Genomic DNA, 14,911 nt, shown 5'->3' on the forward strand with positions numbered 1-14,911 from the left:
AGTTTGCTCTAACTTATTTCCATTTTATCTTTAATGGTGTACTACTGTTAACGTTAGAAACCCATCATTCGAAGTGTTGGGCATCATCTTTTATCGTCTTAAACCGTTCTTCAGCTATTTCTTCGATAATAACATTTAATTCTGATGAATCATATTAATTACTATTAATACTTAAATTAATCATCTTGTTCACATACCATACCTTGTTTCGGAACTCAATGATGTTGTGTGATAAGCTAGCCTAACACCTGCTTTTCAACTGGTCATCTTCCGCAATTCATACATATGCTTAAACGTAAACATTCCTTTGAGAAAATTCACAAACTATCCAGTGTTGCAAAATTTAACTCTTACTGTAGTAAAAAAGACAACTGTAGTGTTGCTAACTTTACTATGTAATGCGGAAGCAAAGGAAAATCCTATGTTATATGCACAATGAAAGTATCGGGGAAAAAAAACTAATGATTAAGTTATCAACGATCAATCATTTCTATCTCAAAAAAAAAAAAAAAAGTTTTAGTGTAAAGATACTATAATATGTTTTCTGATACAGTGAAACCTGTGTAAGTTGACCACTTGCGGTGCACTACTTCAATGGTCAACTTATAGAGGTTGAATTATATGATATAGATCTAATTCTGTGCCTGAAAATAGCGGTCAACTTAGACAGGTGGTCAACTTTACAGGTTTTACTGTATGGCTCAAAACACGAATGGTACTGAGAGTACATCTGTACGCTGCGGTTAAAAGTTATAAAGCCTTTTATGAAATTATTCACAGGTGTTCACGTTGGAAAGAGTCTTGTAATTAATTTTTCTCTCAAGAAGCAGATTTCCAACGGAGTAAAGGTAGCAGTTCTTCTTCCAGCACTAAGCGTTATTGTAGTTCCCCTTACTGTTTTTCCTCAATAAGTCGTTGATTTCAATTGTTGAATTATAACTTTACTTTAAACGTGTACCAAACTGTTAGTAGTACATATTTCATGTCACTAAAATTTTCAATAATAATCTTTAAATATGTTTTGTGTTTAGGATATGTTTTGTGCAAGTCTTCTTTGTAATTTAGTTAGAAATAAATCTATTTTAAAAACAAAGTACTTCGAATATTATTTAATCAAGTAACTCCTTACATTCGTTAACGTTAAGTGCACGGAGGAATATATTCAATTTTTAATGCTATAATAATTTTTTCTCTGTTTTTTAATTGTTTTGACAAGGCTTGTCGGATAGGGTGGTTCGAAAAAAATCGATTTCTTTATTTTGGAATCGCGTTACCTCTCAAAAGTTGTAGTTCGGTATCCTCAATTAGGGAAAAATAATAAAAAAGAATTCTAAGTTGACATCTTCAGTTCACGCATGAGGTTGAAAGTTTGGAAAAATATGCTAAAAATTGAATTTTTCAAAAAATAATAAAATTAGTTTTTTTATACTTTTATAAAGCAACAGGCATAAATTGTCAGTATACAGCTTAGTTTGAACCAAAAAAAAAAAAAATTCATAGCTTTTACATATGATCTTTCGTTTGCACATATACGCCTTAAATTGAGCTAAAAACTCCTTCCCAATCTAAGGTGTATGAGCGAACTAAAAATCTTATGTTAAAACAATAAAATATTTTTTACGTTAAAACTACACTATATACTGACAATTTATAGCTGTTGCATTACAAAAAAATCAATTTTATTATTTTCTGAAATTTTCAGCTTTTAACATATTTTTTTCAGACTTTCAGCCTCATGCGCGAACTAAAGATGTTAACTTAGAATTTTTTTATTATTTTCCGACAATTTTGGATATTAAACTCTAAAACTTTTGAGAGAAAACGCGATTCTGAAGTAAATAAATCAATTTTTTCGAATCACCCTGTTGTCGGATGTCTTCCATCCATAGGCTCAAATAACCGTAAAAAGAAATTCTTTGCGACCCCGAAACCCGAGAAAGCCTCAAAATTTTTGTGCTTTTTCTACTTAACTTTGCTGATTATATATCCATTTTCAGCACAAACGTATTTAAATCTTCTGTATTATTGAAGCTAATCTTTGATCGATTCCCCCCCCCCCTCGGTACCCTTAAAAATAAATCTGGGCCATTTGTACTTATTTTGCTCGAATGTGAGGCTCCACAAAGCAGTGAGTCTAAGACAATTTCGCCTCACTCATTTTTAATTAAAAATCTTTAATTTAGTAAAAATCAATTTTTCATTGAGAAGATGGTTAATATTTAGTTGATTCATACTTTCGACGAAGTACAGAAATTATTTTACTTAAATAAATTGCTGGACTATTGCTATGGGCAGGGGTGCCCCGAACTTTCATTTTTAGGAGGGCGAAAATTCTCAATTTGCCAAATAGGACTCCAAATTTCGCCGAATTATGATAATTTTGCCGAATAGAACTCCAATTTTTGCCGAATCGTCAGAAAAATCTTGCCTAATAAGAAAATGCTTGGAAGGTCACAGTGCCTTTCGTGAGCTCCAATCGGGGCGCTCACTAATGGCTATGACAGCGCAAAGATAGGAGGAAAAGAATTTTCGAAAATGAATTCTAAAATAATACTGATTTAATGATTAACAAGTTGTAAAACTTGGGGTCGAAAACAGAGAAACAGGAGAAAAAAAGGGGAGGCTTTCTTCTTTTTTGAAGAACTTACTGCTCGCTATAGTGACTGTAAACTTATCTTCCGTACAGCAACACTGCCATTGTAATGGAAACACATTTCCAAGCTTTCCTACGTTCAGTGAAAATGCAAAATATGCTCAATTAAATGAACTGATGTAATCATTTAGAACGGATCTTCGGATAATCCAGAACAAATTTTTTTTTAGAGGAGTAAAATTGAAATAGGAGAAACGGAAAATAGTGTTATTGGCCCTTATGCAGTTATTGGCTATTTCAACTTTGATGCTAAAAAACTAGAAATTTTCTGGCCAAAAGCTAGGTTGAGAAACTATATAAGGGCAGCCTTTTTAATAAGTGTTAACGAATTTGCGCTGGGTGATCTGATAGTTTTGTGATTTGTGATTTCTTTGCTCAGTAACACATACATACACACACACACACACATACGCATACACACAAAAAAAATATAATCTGATGAAAACGTCGGCGACGTTTAAAGAAGTTGCAGAAGCAGATTTCGACTCATGTGACTTTATAAATTTGATTTAAAAATCGAGATTCTCCACGAAGAGTTCGTACAAAACCTGGGAGAAAGTATAAATGTGCTTCTAATAAAGAAATTTCGTGAAAATGTTTCAGCATTTACTATTTCATGAATCATAAAACTGTATTGTAACTCAAAATGATGGATTTTAGTACAAAAATGAAATACGAAAAAAGATAAAAAAAGAAAGATTTTTATTTTTCGTTTTAATGTTCCAATTTAAATTGTTGACATTTGCATTCATAAAATAATTTATATGTTCTGTAATTTTATCAGTTATAGAAATATTAATTAGAATTTTCCAGGTTTTATTACTTAACTTCAAAACCGAAACTTTCGATAAGTTTTTTTGTTTTTCTGCTCCGCCAGGTTCAAGCTATCGAGAATTGACTATGTATTTTATCCACTAAATTTTCGAACTTAAGAAGACACATTTCCATCGCTCTCAGAAGCAGACAAGAGTAAATTAGAACATGGTTGACAAGAAGTTCAATAGGGCGTAGACATCTCAGAAGCGAAATCGAACAACGTAAAGCAAATTCATATTTATTGTTACATTCATGTGTTCCATTTTATTATGTGTACTAAACTCAGTAGCCCAACAGACCATAGGGACCAGGGACGGATCCAGAAATTGTTCAAAGAGGGGGCGGGCTGTTGATTTTTTAGTTTACCTCTACTATGTATCTAAGTCACAAATGCTTGATGGGGAGTGGGGGGGGGGGGTCGCTCCGAATCATTTTTATATGACGCGACTAAAATATCGAGATTTTTCAAGAACCTATTCCTTTCCTTTTCCGACGAAAGAGTCATTCTAAAATTGCATATTAGAACTTTAATTTCGTAGCAATTCCTGGGTAATGTTTCGAAACCCCCTCTCTTTAACATTTTAAAATTACTCTTTTTTGGAATTTCAATTTCAAAAAATTACCGGAGAAAAGTCATTTTTTCCACCAACACTACCTGAAATGTCCACAATCCCGTCGTTAAGACTTAAATTTTGCAAAATATACTCGGAAGAAAGACCCCAAACTCGTCCTCCTAGTATCACCAAAGATTGTCTGAAATAGAACTTTTGAACCTTCAATTCCAAAAGAGTCTCTCAAGGGAGGGGCGATCGCTCTTATTGCCCCTCCCTTGTGGGGAACCAAGACCAACTGTGCCCATCTTAGTTTGTGTGACAAGAAGGCTCTAGGTTGCTAGGCGGGTGTTTCGGTGGTGGTCAGCCGAAAGCGGAAATCCGTTGTTTAGCTCTTAAGCAATTTTGGTACAGTGAAACCTGTGTAAGTTGACCACTTGCGGTGCACTACTTTATTGGTCAACTTAAACAGGTGGTCAACTTACAGAGGTTGATTTATACGATAAAGGCTAATTCTGTGACTGAAAAAGGCGGTTAACTTAGACATGTGGTCAACTTACAAGGGTAGTCAACTTTTACAGGTTTTACTGTACTCATTTAATCGACCCACTGAAGAGATTAAAGACAGAGTGATGTACAGTTGAATGGGTGGTGGGTAAAACGTTGTATGTTGGTTTTCAACAATTTTCTTTTTCAGAATAAAAACGATGAATTAAGTCCAGAGAATAAATCACCTGCGTTTTTACTTGGTTTACAAGGACAGGGAATGCGCTAGTTGGCATTGGCCTTGTAAATAAAGAGTTCATAATTTATGGAAGAACGTTGTATATTGCAAACCTGCTTCGGGGTTTCCTTGCTGTAGGAAATAAATAGGTAATTGAATGGAAAACCGTTGCATGTTGCTCTCCGTGGCCTGTTCAGTATATTGCACTAAGCAGATTCGTGTTTTGGCTGTAGTTATTTTCAACATACAACGTTTTTCCCGCCATCCATTCAGTTAACTTAAAAAAAAAAAAAAACCCGCATAATATTAATCTGATACATAAACTTGAGATATTGGAAACAAACCAAATTAATACAGAGTGAGAAATTATCTTTTAATGAAGCATGATGTTTTATGAATTAACAATGCCATAAAATAGCTACAACTCTTCAACACAAAGTTTCATGAAAGCATCTTAGGAACGATATAAACTCAGTACTTCACCGCTTGACACAAGGCACATACATCATGATCTGAATACTGCAGTGTTTTTGCCCGACTGTATAATTTAGCCGCTGTATCAGTGATCGGCATATATAGATCCCATCTAGCTCCCAGCTGAAGAGCCAGGTCCAGGTCTTTATGGACATGTTTCAAAGCAGTGTTAGTTGTGAAGTCTTTGTTTAGAATGGCTCTCCCTTTGTCGATTAAAGCAGGGCAACTCAGTGTACTCATCTCCAAGATCTCGATGAAATCCTCCTGTGAAAGCTTGAGTCTGTCGACTAGTGCCATACACTCTGCTAGAGCTGCATACATTACACCGTGCATCATGCTGACGATGATACTCATTATGGATCCACGGGTTGGGCGCCGATCGAAGTAGAATATCTCCTTGCACATGGCGTGGAAACAGGTGTTGCATTCCATAAATAAAGATCTGTTCCCTGTTTAAAAGAAAAACATAACTAAGAATCTTTTACCAAATCATGTATTATTGGGAGACCGAAATTAACGTTTTTTTTTTTTTTTCATATATGAATAAATGTTAAACAAGTTTTATTTTTAATTAACGATGCAAGTCGCCTCGTCAACTTTTATCATCTAAAAAGTAAATTTACATTCAGGATCGATAAAAATCAGTTGCTTTTGGACCAAAAGGTTTGGAGAAGGAATTTTAGATAAGCTTGGAGACGTCCCAGTTTGATCTTGACAGTCCGGGTTTTCAGACAAAATCTCAGTGTCCCGGTAAAAGATAAATTTGATTATAGTTGACCGAATGAGTAAAAATAATTTACTGTGTAAGATTCGAAAGGACAATTACTTTGTCATTTGTAACATTGAAATGTAAAATTAATATCAGATTAGCTTATGAAGATTTTGCAACAAGATTATTAAAAAAAAAAAAAAAACATAGCCAATACGAAGAACATGTAAATATTGTTCAATACCCCCCCCCCCCTTTCGAAGTTTTTCTTCTTACATAAGTAACTTTGAAATGTTAACTTGTAAGAAATTAAATGTTTTTATGTATCTGCTTGTGCCTTTTATTAATACCTAGATTCATAATTAGTAGTGATTGCAATATCGGGATACCGAATACCGGTGTTTCGAGCAATTTTGAAATTTCGTAATACCGGTATTTGCAGAGGTAAAATACCGGTATTTTCGGTATTAGCTGAGAATAATAAATAGTTTCAACTAAAGGATTTTCAAGGTAACTTTGCACATTTTTTTTTTCATGATACAGAACAAAAAAACAATCTATTGATGTTAAAATTTGGCTTCAAGAGCACAAACTAATCGAATATCATTAAACAAAAGTAGCTGAAAGATTGCAAACTCATATTGTCATTACTAAATGGCGAGATGGAATCGCATTTTCGTGCGCGTCTGTGCACCATATTTTTATTTTTTCCATTTCCCTGATTACTTACTTTCCCATGGGTGAAAGTTAATTTCAAGTGCAATTTGTCTCAACTGTACTAAATTTTGACACGAACTTTTTCTTGTTATCGTAACAAATGGTAATTTGTTGTTACCAGTATTGGTTTGTTGTCCTGTCGCACTATTTGGCTTTACGCTTGGCAAGATAATATTTGGAAATTATATAGTGCCTTGAAAATTTGCATATGTAAAGCATAATCAATTGAAATATATTTTCAGATAGTTACATAAATATAATTGTTAAGAATCTTGAAAAGAAAGAGAAAACTAATAGGAGAAACGAAAAAGATCAAGTTTAGTCACATTTATCGTAAATTTCAAACCAAAGGGCTAATGAAAAGCAAACACTAATCTCACCTGCTCAAGAGAAAATGATGTTAGTATTGAAAAAGGAACGTCTCTCGAAAATAAATTTCAACTAGCTATAAATTAAGAAGAGCAATAATAATACACACAATACAAAAGAAACACACACACACACACACACACAAAAGGATTAATTCCAAAATAACGCGCAAGAGATCGAAGAATTTGAAGATGAAGGACTTCCATACAAGAAGAGGAGGTGTATCGCGAATTGTTAACCGATTTTTCAATGTTAACGTCATTTTCTCTTGAGCAGGTGAGATTAGTGTTTGCTTTTCATTAGCCCTTTGGTTTGAAATTTACGATAAATTTGACTAAACGTGATCTTGTTTGTTTCTCTTTTTCGATCGAAGAATTTGAAGATGAAGAACTTCCATACAAGAAGAGGAGGTGTATCGCGAATTGTTAACAGTACCACCGATCTGCGTGAGTTCCGAAAGAGTATTTTCAACCGTAGGAAAAGTTGAGCACTGAAATGGGTTCCAGGCTCAGAGAAAATTCAATAGTTGCTTTATGTTTTTCACTATTATTGATTTTTTATTATGACATTTGTTCCTTCATTTTATATTTGTTCACAATACGTTTTTATAAATAACACAATTTTTTTGCACAAAATTATGAAATTTGGCAGCGAAACAATACTATGTTTTGAGCATTTTTTTGAGAAATTTCAATTACCGGTCTTCCGGTATCACGATTTAAAAATACCGAATACCGGTATTGAATTTTTGGTCCGTTATTGCAATCCCTAATAATTAGTAACCATTTCTTCATAGTATTGAGAATGAACTACCCTCTAAAACGCTCTAAAAACAGCCAAGTTGTGTGTCCCTTTTTGAGTACCTGCGACACTGGAGAAAAGGGGGGGGGGGAGTGAATTCCTGCGTCCCGGTTCAACATTTCAGAAATTCTGCAAGCTAAATTTTAGATACCATTTTTTTTACAAGTGTTTTATCGTGTAGCGATTGGAATAAACGAAAACCAGATGGTGCAATGTCGAATATGGTAATTGAGACATCACACTCCAATTCTTACATCTACTCTATTTATGGACTCAAATAATAATAATAATAATTATTATTATTATTATTTGAGGTTTCGTTTCGAGTAAAATGATCTTGCGAATCATTTTTCAGAATCGAATCATGCTTTTTCTGTTGACAATCGCTGGAAGAAACCCGCCCGACGTTGTCCCTTTATTAGTCACTCTGAGGCAAAAAACTGGAAAACTTAGACTGATTCAGAATGACATTTGCCAGATATTTTGATCCAAGACCAGATGTTTCTTGATCGATCAGGGATTGAAAATTTCTTCGCTTGATGGCAAAAGAATGTTGATAATGGGAGGGGGGCGGGAGTTAATACTACACCATCGGTTAAAAAAAAAGTTAAAAGCATTGGGTTTGAAATTAGTGATGTGCCGGATCGTTAAAAAAGTAGATCCGCGGATACGGATCCGGATCATTAGTGTCAAGATCCGTGGATAGAGATACGGATCTCAAAAATTTTTTTACACAATTCAACTATCCAAGTGTAATATTTGTTACGGAATGTTATTCCCGTCAGAATAATGGCAGTTTCTTCAAAAAATGTCAACTGCGTCAAAAATATAATCAAGACTGTGATTTACTCTTTAAAGCAATCTCCGTTAAAATTGAAGGAGAGTTGGAAGGAATGGGTCAGCGCTGCATTAATGCTTAAATGGAATGTGAAAAATTATTTCTAGCTTGCTTGGTAGATGTAGGATACAGGAGTAAGAGTGAAAAGCTGCTACTGTACAGGCTAGAAATAATTTTTCGCATTTTATTTCAGCATAAATGCAGCGCTGACCCATTCCACCGAACTTACTCCGACCGACGAAATACAGAGCCGGGAACACCTTTACAAACAGTAAATACAATAGAGAATTTAGTCTCATTTTTTTGGAAGGATGCCGAGAAAAACAAAAATGAATGACAACAGAAACCCCAAATCAATAACGAAAACTAACATTAAATTAAAAATTAAAAAACCAAAACATGTCCCAGAGAGCCGACCTCATTTTAAGATCAATTTCGCGGGTCAGATTACACATTTGTAAACAAATATGAACTGACAGCAGGTAAAAATTTTAAATCATTGAGCTTTTTCTCCTTATCGTCCGACTATGAAATCGAAACTAATCACGCGTATAAAGGCTTAGAATTGCATTTAAAATTTACTTAACAAGATTATAGCTCCTACTGTATATCAGTTGGAAGTTTCAAATAAATGTCAAACGCAGAAAACTTCGTTCTTTCAATTAGGGCCAACATTTTAAACGTACGGGTAAATTTTTACTACCCTATTTGTGAAAAACGTTAAGTCGGTTTTTAATTAATATCTCCGGTAATTAAAGTTCTACAAAAACGAGGCCAAGATAAGAACACTTTCGATCAAGTCACCTTTTGAACGAAAAATGAACTATCAAAATCGGTTTATCTGTGTAGGAGCTACGATGCCACAAAAAGACACACTGATACACACTTTTAAAACTTATTTCCCCTTCCTTTTTGCAACTGGGGGGGGGGGGGGGTACAAATTGGCTTCTGAAATGATACCTTAAAATTTAAATAGGGAATAAAACCTAATTTAAACGGAATTTAAGAGTCTTTTATTCAAATATTTAAACACTTTTAGAATAGAAATGATCCGTTTAAGCTCCGTGAAAAAAGTAACGGATACGGATACAGATCTTTATTTTCTCTCGGATATCCGCGGGTACGGATACGAATATCCGGAACTATTTGAAATACAGTAGACCTTCGTTGTACGCCGGTTTATTTTACGCAGTTTCGATTATACGTGGTTTAAGATTTGACACCTTTATTTTACTTTACGCAGATGAGTTTCGGTTTCACGCGGATGCGGCAATGCGAACAGATAAAATTTTTTCCTCTTTCAAAATCCAAACTCGTAAAGATTGCAGATTACGCGTAATCAACTGCATTTTGGCGTGCTAATAATCGAGCATGGGCCACTGGAGACATTTTAACCGATTGGTTCCAGAGCTCTTTCCAGAAGTAAAGTTATTTAACTCACACAGTTCAGAACTCACTGGAAGAAGAGCTTTTAAGAGTGACATAGCAGGCCAAAACCAAAACCAGAGGCGTAGCTAGACCCAACTTTCGGGCGGGGGGGTTACTTCTTTTATATATATATATATATATATATATATATATATATATATATATATATATATATATATATATATATATATATATATATATATATATGCAAATTTTTTTAGTATTAAACAAAATAAGAAGGAGGTGAATCTTACATACTTTGGAATGGGGTGCCCCAATTCCGATACTTGTGTCAAACAAAACAAAAAATAAGATTTTTTTTTCTTTTAATGTTATGGAAAATTCAACTTTTTTTTCTTTTCCCTCCATTTAATTTAAAGTGAAATTTTCTAGCAACGTCTTGTCGAAACCAGTCTACCCAAATCAGGGGGAAATCAAATATCTGATGAGCGTGTTCCGTTCATTTCAGTGTGACTGCTTAATTTAGAGGCTAACACACATCTACAAAAGCTGATATCCCTGAAAGCTAATAGATACTTGACTTCCATTTCCACCTGTAAATTGGATGTTTGACTTTCAAGCAATACAAGACTTTTTCTTGAAAAAGATATTGTAACGGATTCGGTGAGACTTCCAACTTTCTTGAAAGGATGACACAGTTCTTGATAAAAACACAGGAAATTTATTTACACTATGTACAGGAAATATCGTCAACAACTGCTAAATTATTCATCAGCAACTAAGCAATTATCACACAACACCGTAAACTCAACGTTTACACACGTATTTACTTCCAAATACGAAAACAACACAGCGAAATGCCTCGCAATAAACAGAGCTAATCCACTCACAGCACAAATTCTCAACCGAAACTCACTCCCCTCTTTATCCAGCAGGACGCTTTTATAAACATCGAAGAATTTTCCACAACATTCTTTCTGCTTTCAGAAATGCGTAGACCGTTATCAAATTTTATCAATGAAAAGAAAAGGAAATAGGGGGTCGTATACTTTAGCGGAATGAAAAGGGGTTGTATATTCATTACGGGAAACTATTTACAGGTTACGTTACTACAATAATTACTATTTACAGAATTTGTAACATTGCCCCCTTCCTAAGGACTGCACGTCCCGGGCAGTACAATCCCCAGAAAGGGTGCAAACACAAGTCTATCACAAGTTCACAAATACACACATTAATTAATAACTAACAGATACAGAAAACAAAATAATAACAAGAAATATTACTAAACATTAAAAGCAAAAATTATCTACAACTTTTATGTTATCAACCATGGTTGTTTACGTAATACTCATGAACTATGGCCATAGTATGGGGCTAACCGATCATAATGTACAACCCTAGGTTTTGCATTAGGTGATTTTTGGATCCTCACTACGACGTCATTTAGTCGGTTAAGGACTTTGTAGGGTCCATCCCAATGCGACTGCAATTTGGGTGACAGACCTTTCCGTCGGATGGGATTCCATAACCAAACCTTGTCGCCTTCGTTGAATTCATGTCCAGTAGACCTTGTGTCGTATCGGGTCTTCATCTTCTCCGCCGCGATGTTGATTCGCTCTCGTGCGAAGTTATGAACGTCTTCCAACCGGGCCTGGAGATCCTGGATGTACTCCTCAGGCGATGCAGGCGCATCCGGAGGACGACCGAAGACGAGATCACAAGGTAGCCGAAGCTCTCGTCCGAAGAGCATCTGAGATGGGGCATATCCGGTAGTCTCGTGGACAGCACTGCGATAGGCCAGCAGGAACAAAGGTAGCTTCTTGTCCCAATCCTGTTGATTTCTGGAGACCATAAGTGAGAGATTATTCAGGATTGTGCGGTTAAATCTCTCCACCATGCCGTCCGATTGTGGGTGTAGTGGTGTTGTCCTAGTTTTCTCAATTCCGAAAATTTGACATAGGCCCTTAAACACAGCAGAGATGAAATTCCTCCCTTGATCGGAATGAATCTGCAAAGGTGTTCCGTATCTCGAGATCCAATGTTGGACTAGAGTCTCTGCTACGGTGGTAGCTTCTTGATCTGGAATGGGATATGCTTCCGGCCATTTGGTGAAATAGTCGATGGAAACAAGAATGTATTTGTTCCCATCAGCAGTTCTTGGTAGAGGACCCAGGATGTCGATCCCAATTCGTTCGAAAGGAGCTCCAACGTTGTACAGATGTAGCTTCCCTCTGCTTCTTTTCTTCGGTCCTTTACGAGCAGCACAGGCGTCACAAGAATGGCACCACTTCTCCACGTCATCCTTCGCCTTGCTCCAGAAGAAGCGCTCCCGAACTTTATTGAGGGTTTTCAAGACACCAAAATGTCCTCCAGTCGCACTACTATGTATTTCTTTCAGAACATCTGAAATCCTTGATCGGGGAAGTAGTAACTGCCACCTAGATGTTTTGCCGTCGTCAGATTCCCATTTCCGGTGTAGCACGCCGTTCCGTAAATGGAGTGAGTTCCATAAAGCCCAGTATCTTTTTGTTGCAGGACTGAAGATGGAAACGTCCTGCCAGCTAGGGCGTCGACTGTCACTTTCCATGAACTCTAAAATTGGTTTTATGTCGGGGTCTTCAAGTTGATCTTTTCGAACTTGGTCATCACTCCATGGATCAGGTTCTGATGATGTTGGAGTCACTGTCACCTGATAGGCGGTAGGGCTAGTCGTTCCATACTGTTTCTCGATTCGGGAACAATAGTGGCAGTTCTCAGAACAGGGTCTCCTTGATAAAGCGTCAGCATTACCGTGAGATAACCCTTTTCGATGCTTGATCTCAATGTCATATTCCTGGAGCCGCTGTATCCATCTGGCTATCTGGCCTTCCGGATTTTTGAAGTTCAAAAGCCAAGTTAATGAGGCATGATCTGTCCGAAGCAGAAATTTTCGGCCGTAGAGGTAATGATGGAAGTGTTCTACAGCTTTCACTATGGCCAGTAACTCCTTTCTGGTGACGCAGTAATTTCGCTCCGACTTTGATAAGCATTTGCTCCAGTAAGCGATGACATGTTCATTTCCGTCAATTTCTTGGGATAAAACAGCTCCGATGCCCTCGTTGCTCGCATCAGTGTCCAGGATGAAGGATTTTTCAGGCTGAGGATAGGCGAGGATAGGCGTTGATGTTAAAGCCTCCTTCAGTCGTAGAAATGCATCTTCGCATTCTTTGGACCATTCGAACTTTTGCTTGCTCTCCGTCAGCTTATGCAAAGGTCGTGCAATGTTGGAAAAACCCTTTACAAACTTCCTGTAGTAGGTGCAGAGCCCCAGGAAACTTCGCAGCTGATGGATGTTTTCGGGACGACTCCAACTCTTGACAGCAGACACCTTTTCTGGATCGGTTTGTACACCTTCAGAAGAGATGATGTGACCAAGGTAGTTCACTTCCCGGCGGAACAAATTACATTTGGACGGGCTTAACTTCAGATTGGCTTCCTTAAGCTTTTGCAGCACCTTCCTAAGATTTGCCAGATGTTCTTCGAAACTGCGTCCCACGATGATGATATCGTCTAAGTAGACCAGACAGGATTCGTAGGAAAGTCCTCTTAACACTGTCTCCATAAGACGCTCGAAAGTAGCTGGTGCATTGCAGAGGCCGAAGGGCATCACTTTAAACTGCCATAAGCCTTGTCCAGTTGTAAACGCTGTCTTCTCTCGGTCATCAGGGTGTATCTCAACCTGCCAGTAGCCGCTCTTCAAGTCCAGGGTCGAAAACCACTTGTGTCCGGAAAGAGTGTCCAAGGTGTCGTCTATCCGTGGAAGAGGGTAACTGTCTTTCTTGGTGATTTCATTCAGCCGTCGGTAATCTACACAAAATCTGGTGGAGCCATCTTTCTTTCGGACCAAGACGATGGGAGAGGCCCAAGGACTGGATGAAGGTTCGATTACATCATTCTCCTTCATCTCTTTCAGGAGGGTCTCAACCTCTTCCTTCTTGGCGAACGGTAGTCGTCTTGGATGCTGTTTAATAGGGGGGTGTTCTCCAGTGTAGATCCTATGCTGCGTTAAATTCGTACGGCCAACATCCTCCGATGTAGATGAAAACAGATGCTTGAAGTCATCCACCAATTGTTCCGCAGCAGTTCTTTGATCTTTCGATAAGGGTGCACTCCCAATTAACTTCGATGTCAAGGACTCAGAAGACACAGTCTCGTGGGAATTGATTCTTCTAATGATGCAGTTTACTGGAGTACAAGTTGCCAGCACTTCACCTTTCCGGATATTCCTTGGCCTTTCACTCACGTTGACGACTCGCACAGGAATTACATCTTTAGAAAGGTCCACCAGCGTAGATGCTACCAGCACTCCTTTTGGGCTATTGCTTAAGTTGGGGTATTCAATGAGTCCAAATCGAAAACTATTGCTTTCTTCAATGGAGCCAGGTATTAATGATTCTGACCTTGAGGGAATCGATAAATCTGTTTGGGCTATTATTTGATGAGCGGATTTTACATTACTTTCTGCGGGGAAAACGGCTATGTCTTCTCTCATCGAGTGCAGCTCATTTGTCTTGAAGTCGAGGTTGAAGTCATACTTCTTTAAAAAATCCAATCCGAGAATGAAGGGGTCTGTGATAGCAGCAACGAATGCAGTATGATGGTAAGTGGCATTTCCAAACACAATTTCTAAGTTTACTTTACCTTCAATCTCGATCTTGTCACCTGTCACAGTCTGGAGGGTAACGCAGGGCGGCGTCCATAGAATGTTGAGTCCAAATTGACGAGCCACATCTGTTCTAATAATTGTAACATTGGCTCCAGTGTCAATAATCAGTTCGCAGGGAAACCCGTTTACATATGCGTAAACAAACAGTCCATTACTGCCGCC

General features: G+C 37.1%; 1 protein-coding gene across 1 annotated transcript in view; it reads right to left on the reverse strand.

Annotated features, from left to right (window-relative positions):
* Nucleotides 1–5,135: 5,135 nt before the first annotated feature.
* LOC129227498 (cytokine-like nuclear factor N-PAC) overlaps nt 5,136–14,911 on the reverse strand; it is a 137,882-nt gene continuing 128,106 nt past the window's right edge. Inside the window, exon 5 of the mRNA XM_054862075.1 lies at nt 5,136–5,667. Within this exon, the coding sequence (XP_054718050.1) occupies nt 5,216–5,667 (452 nt within the window). The 3' untranslated portion in view covers nt 5,136–5,215. The remainder of the gene's footprint in view (nt 5,668–14,911) is intronic.

Source organism: Uloborus diversus, chromosome 8 (assembly GCF_026930045.1).
Source record: "Uloborus diversus isolate 005 chromosome 8, Udiv.v.3.1, whole genome shotgun sequence".
Classification (NCBI taxonomy): Eukaryota; Metazoa; Arthropoda; class Arachnida; order Araneae; family Uloboridae; genus Uloborus; species Uloborus diversus.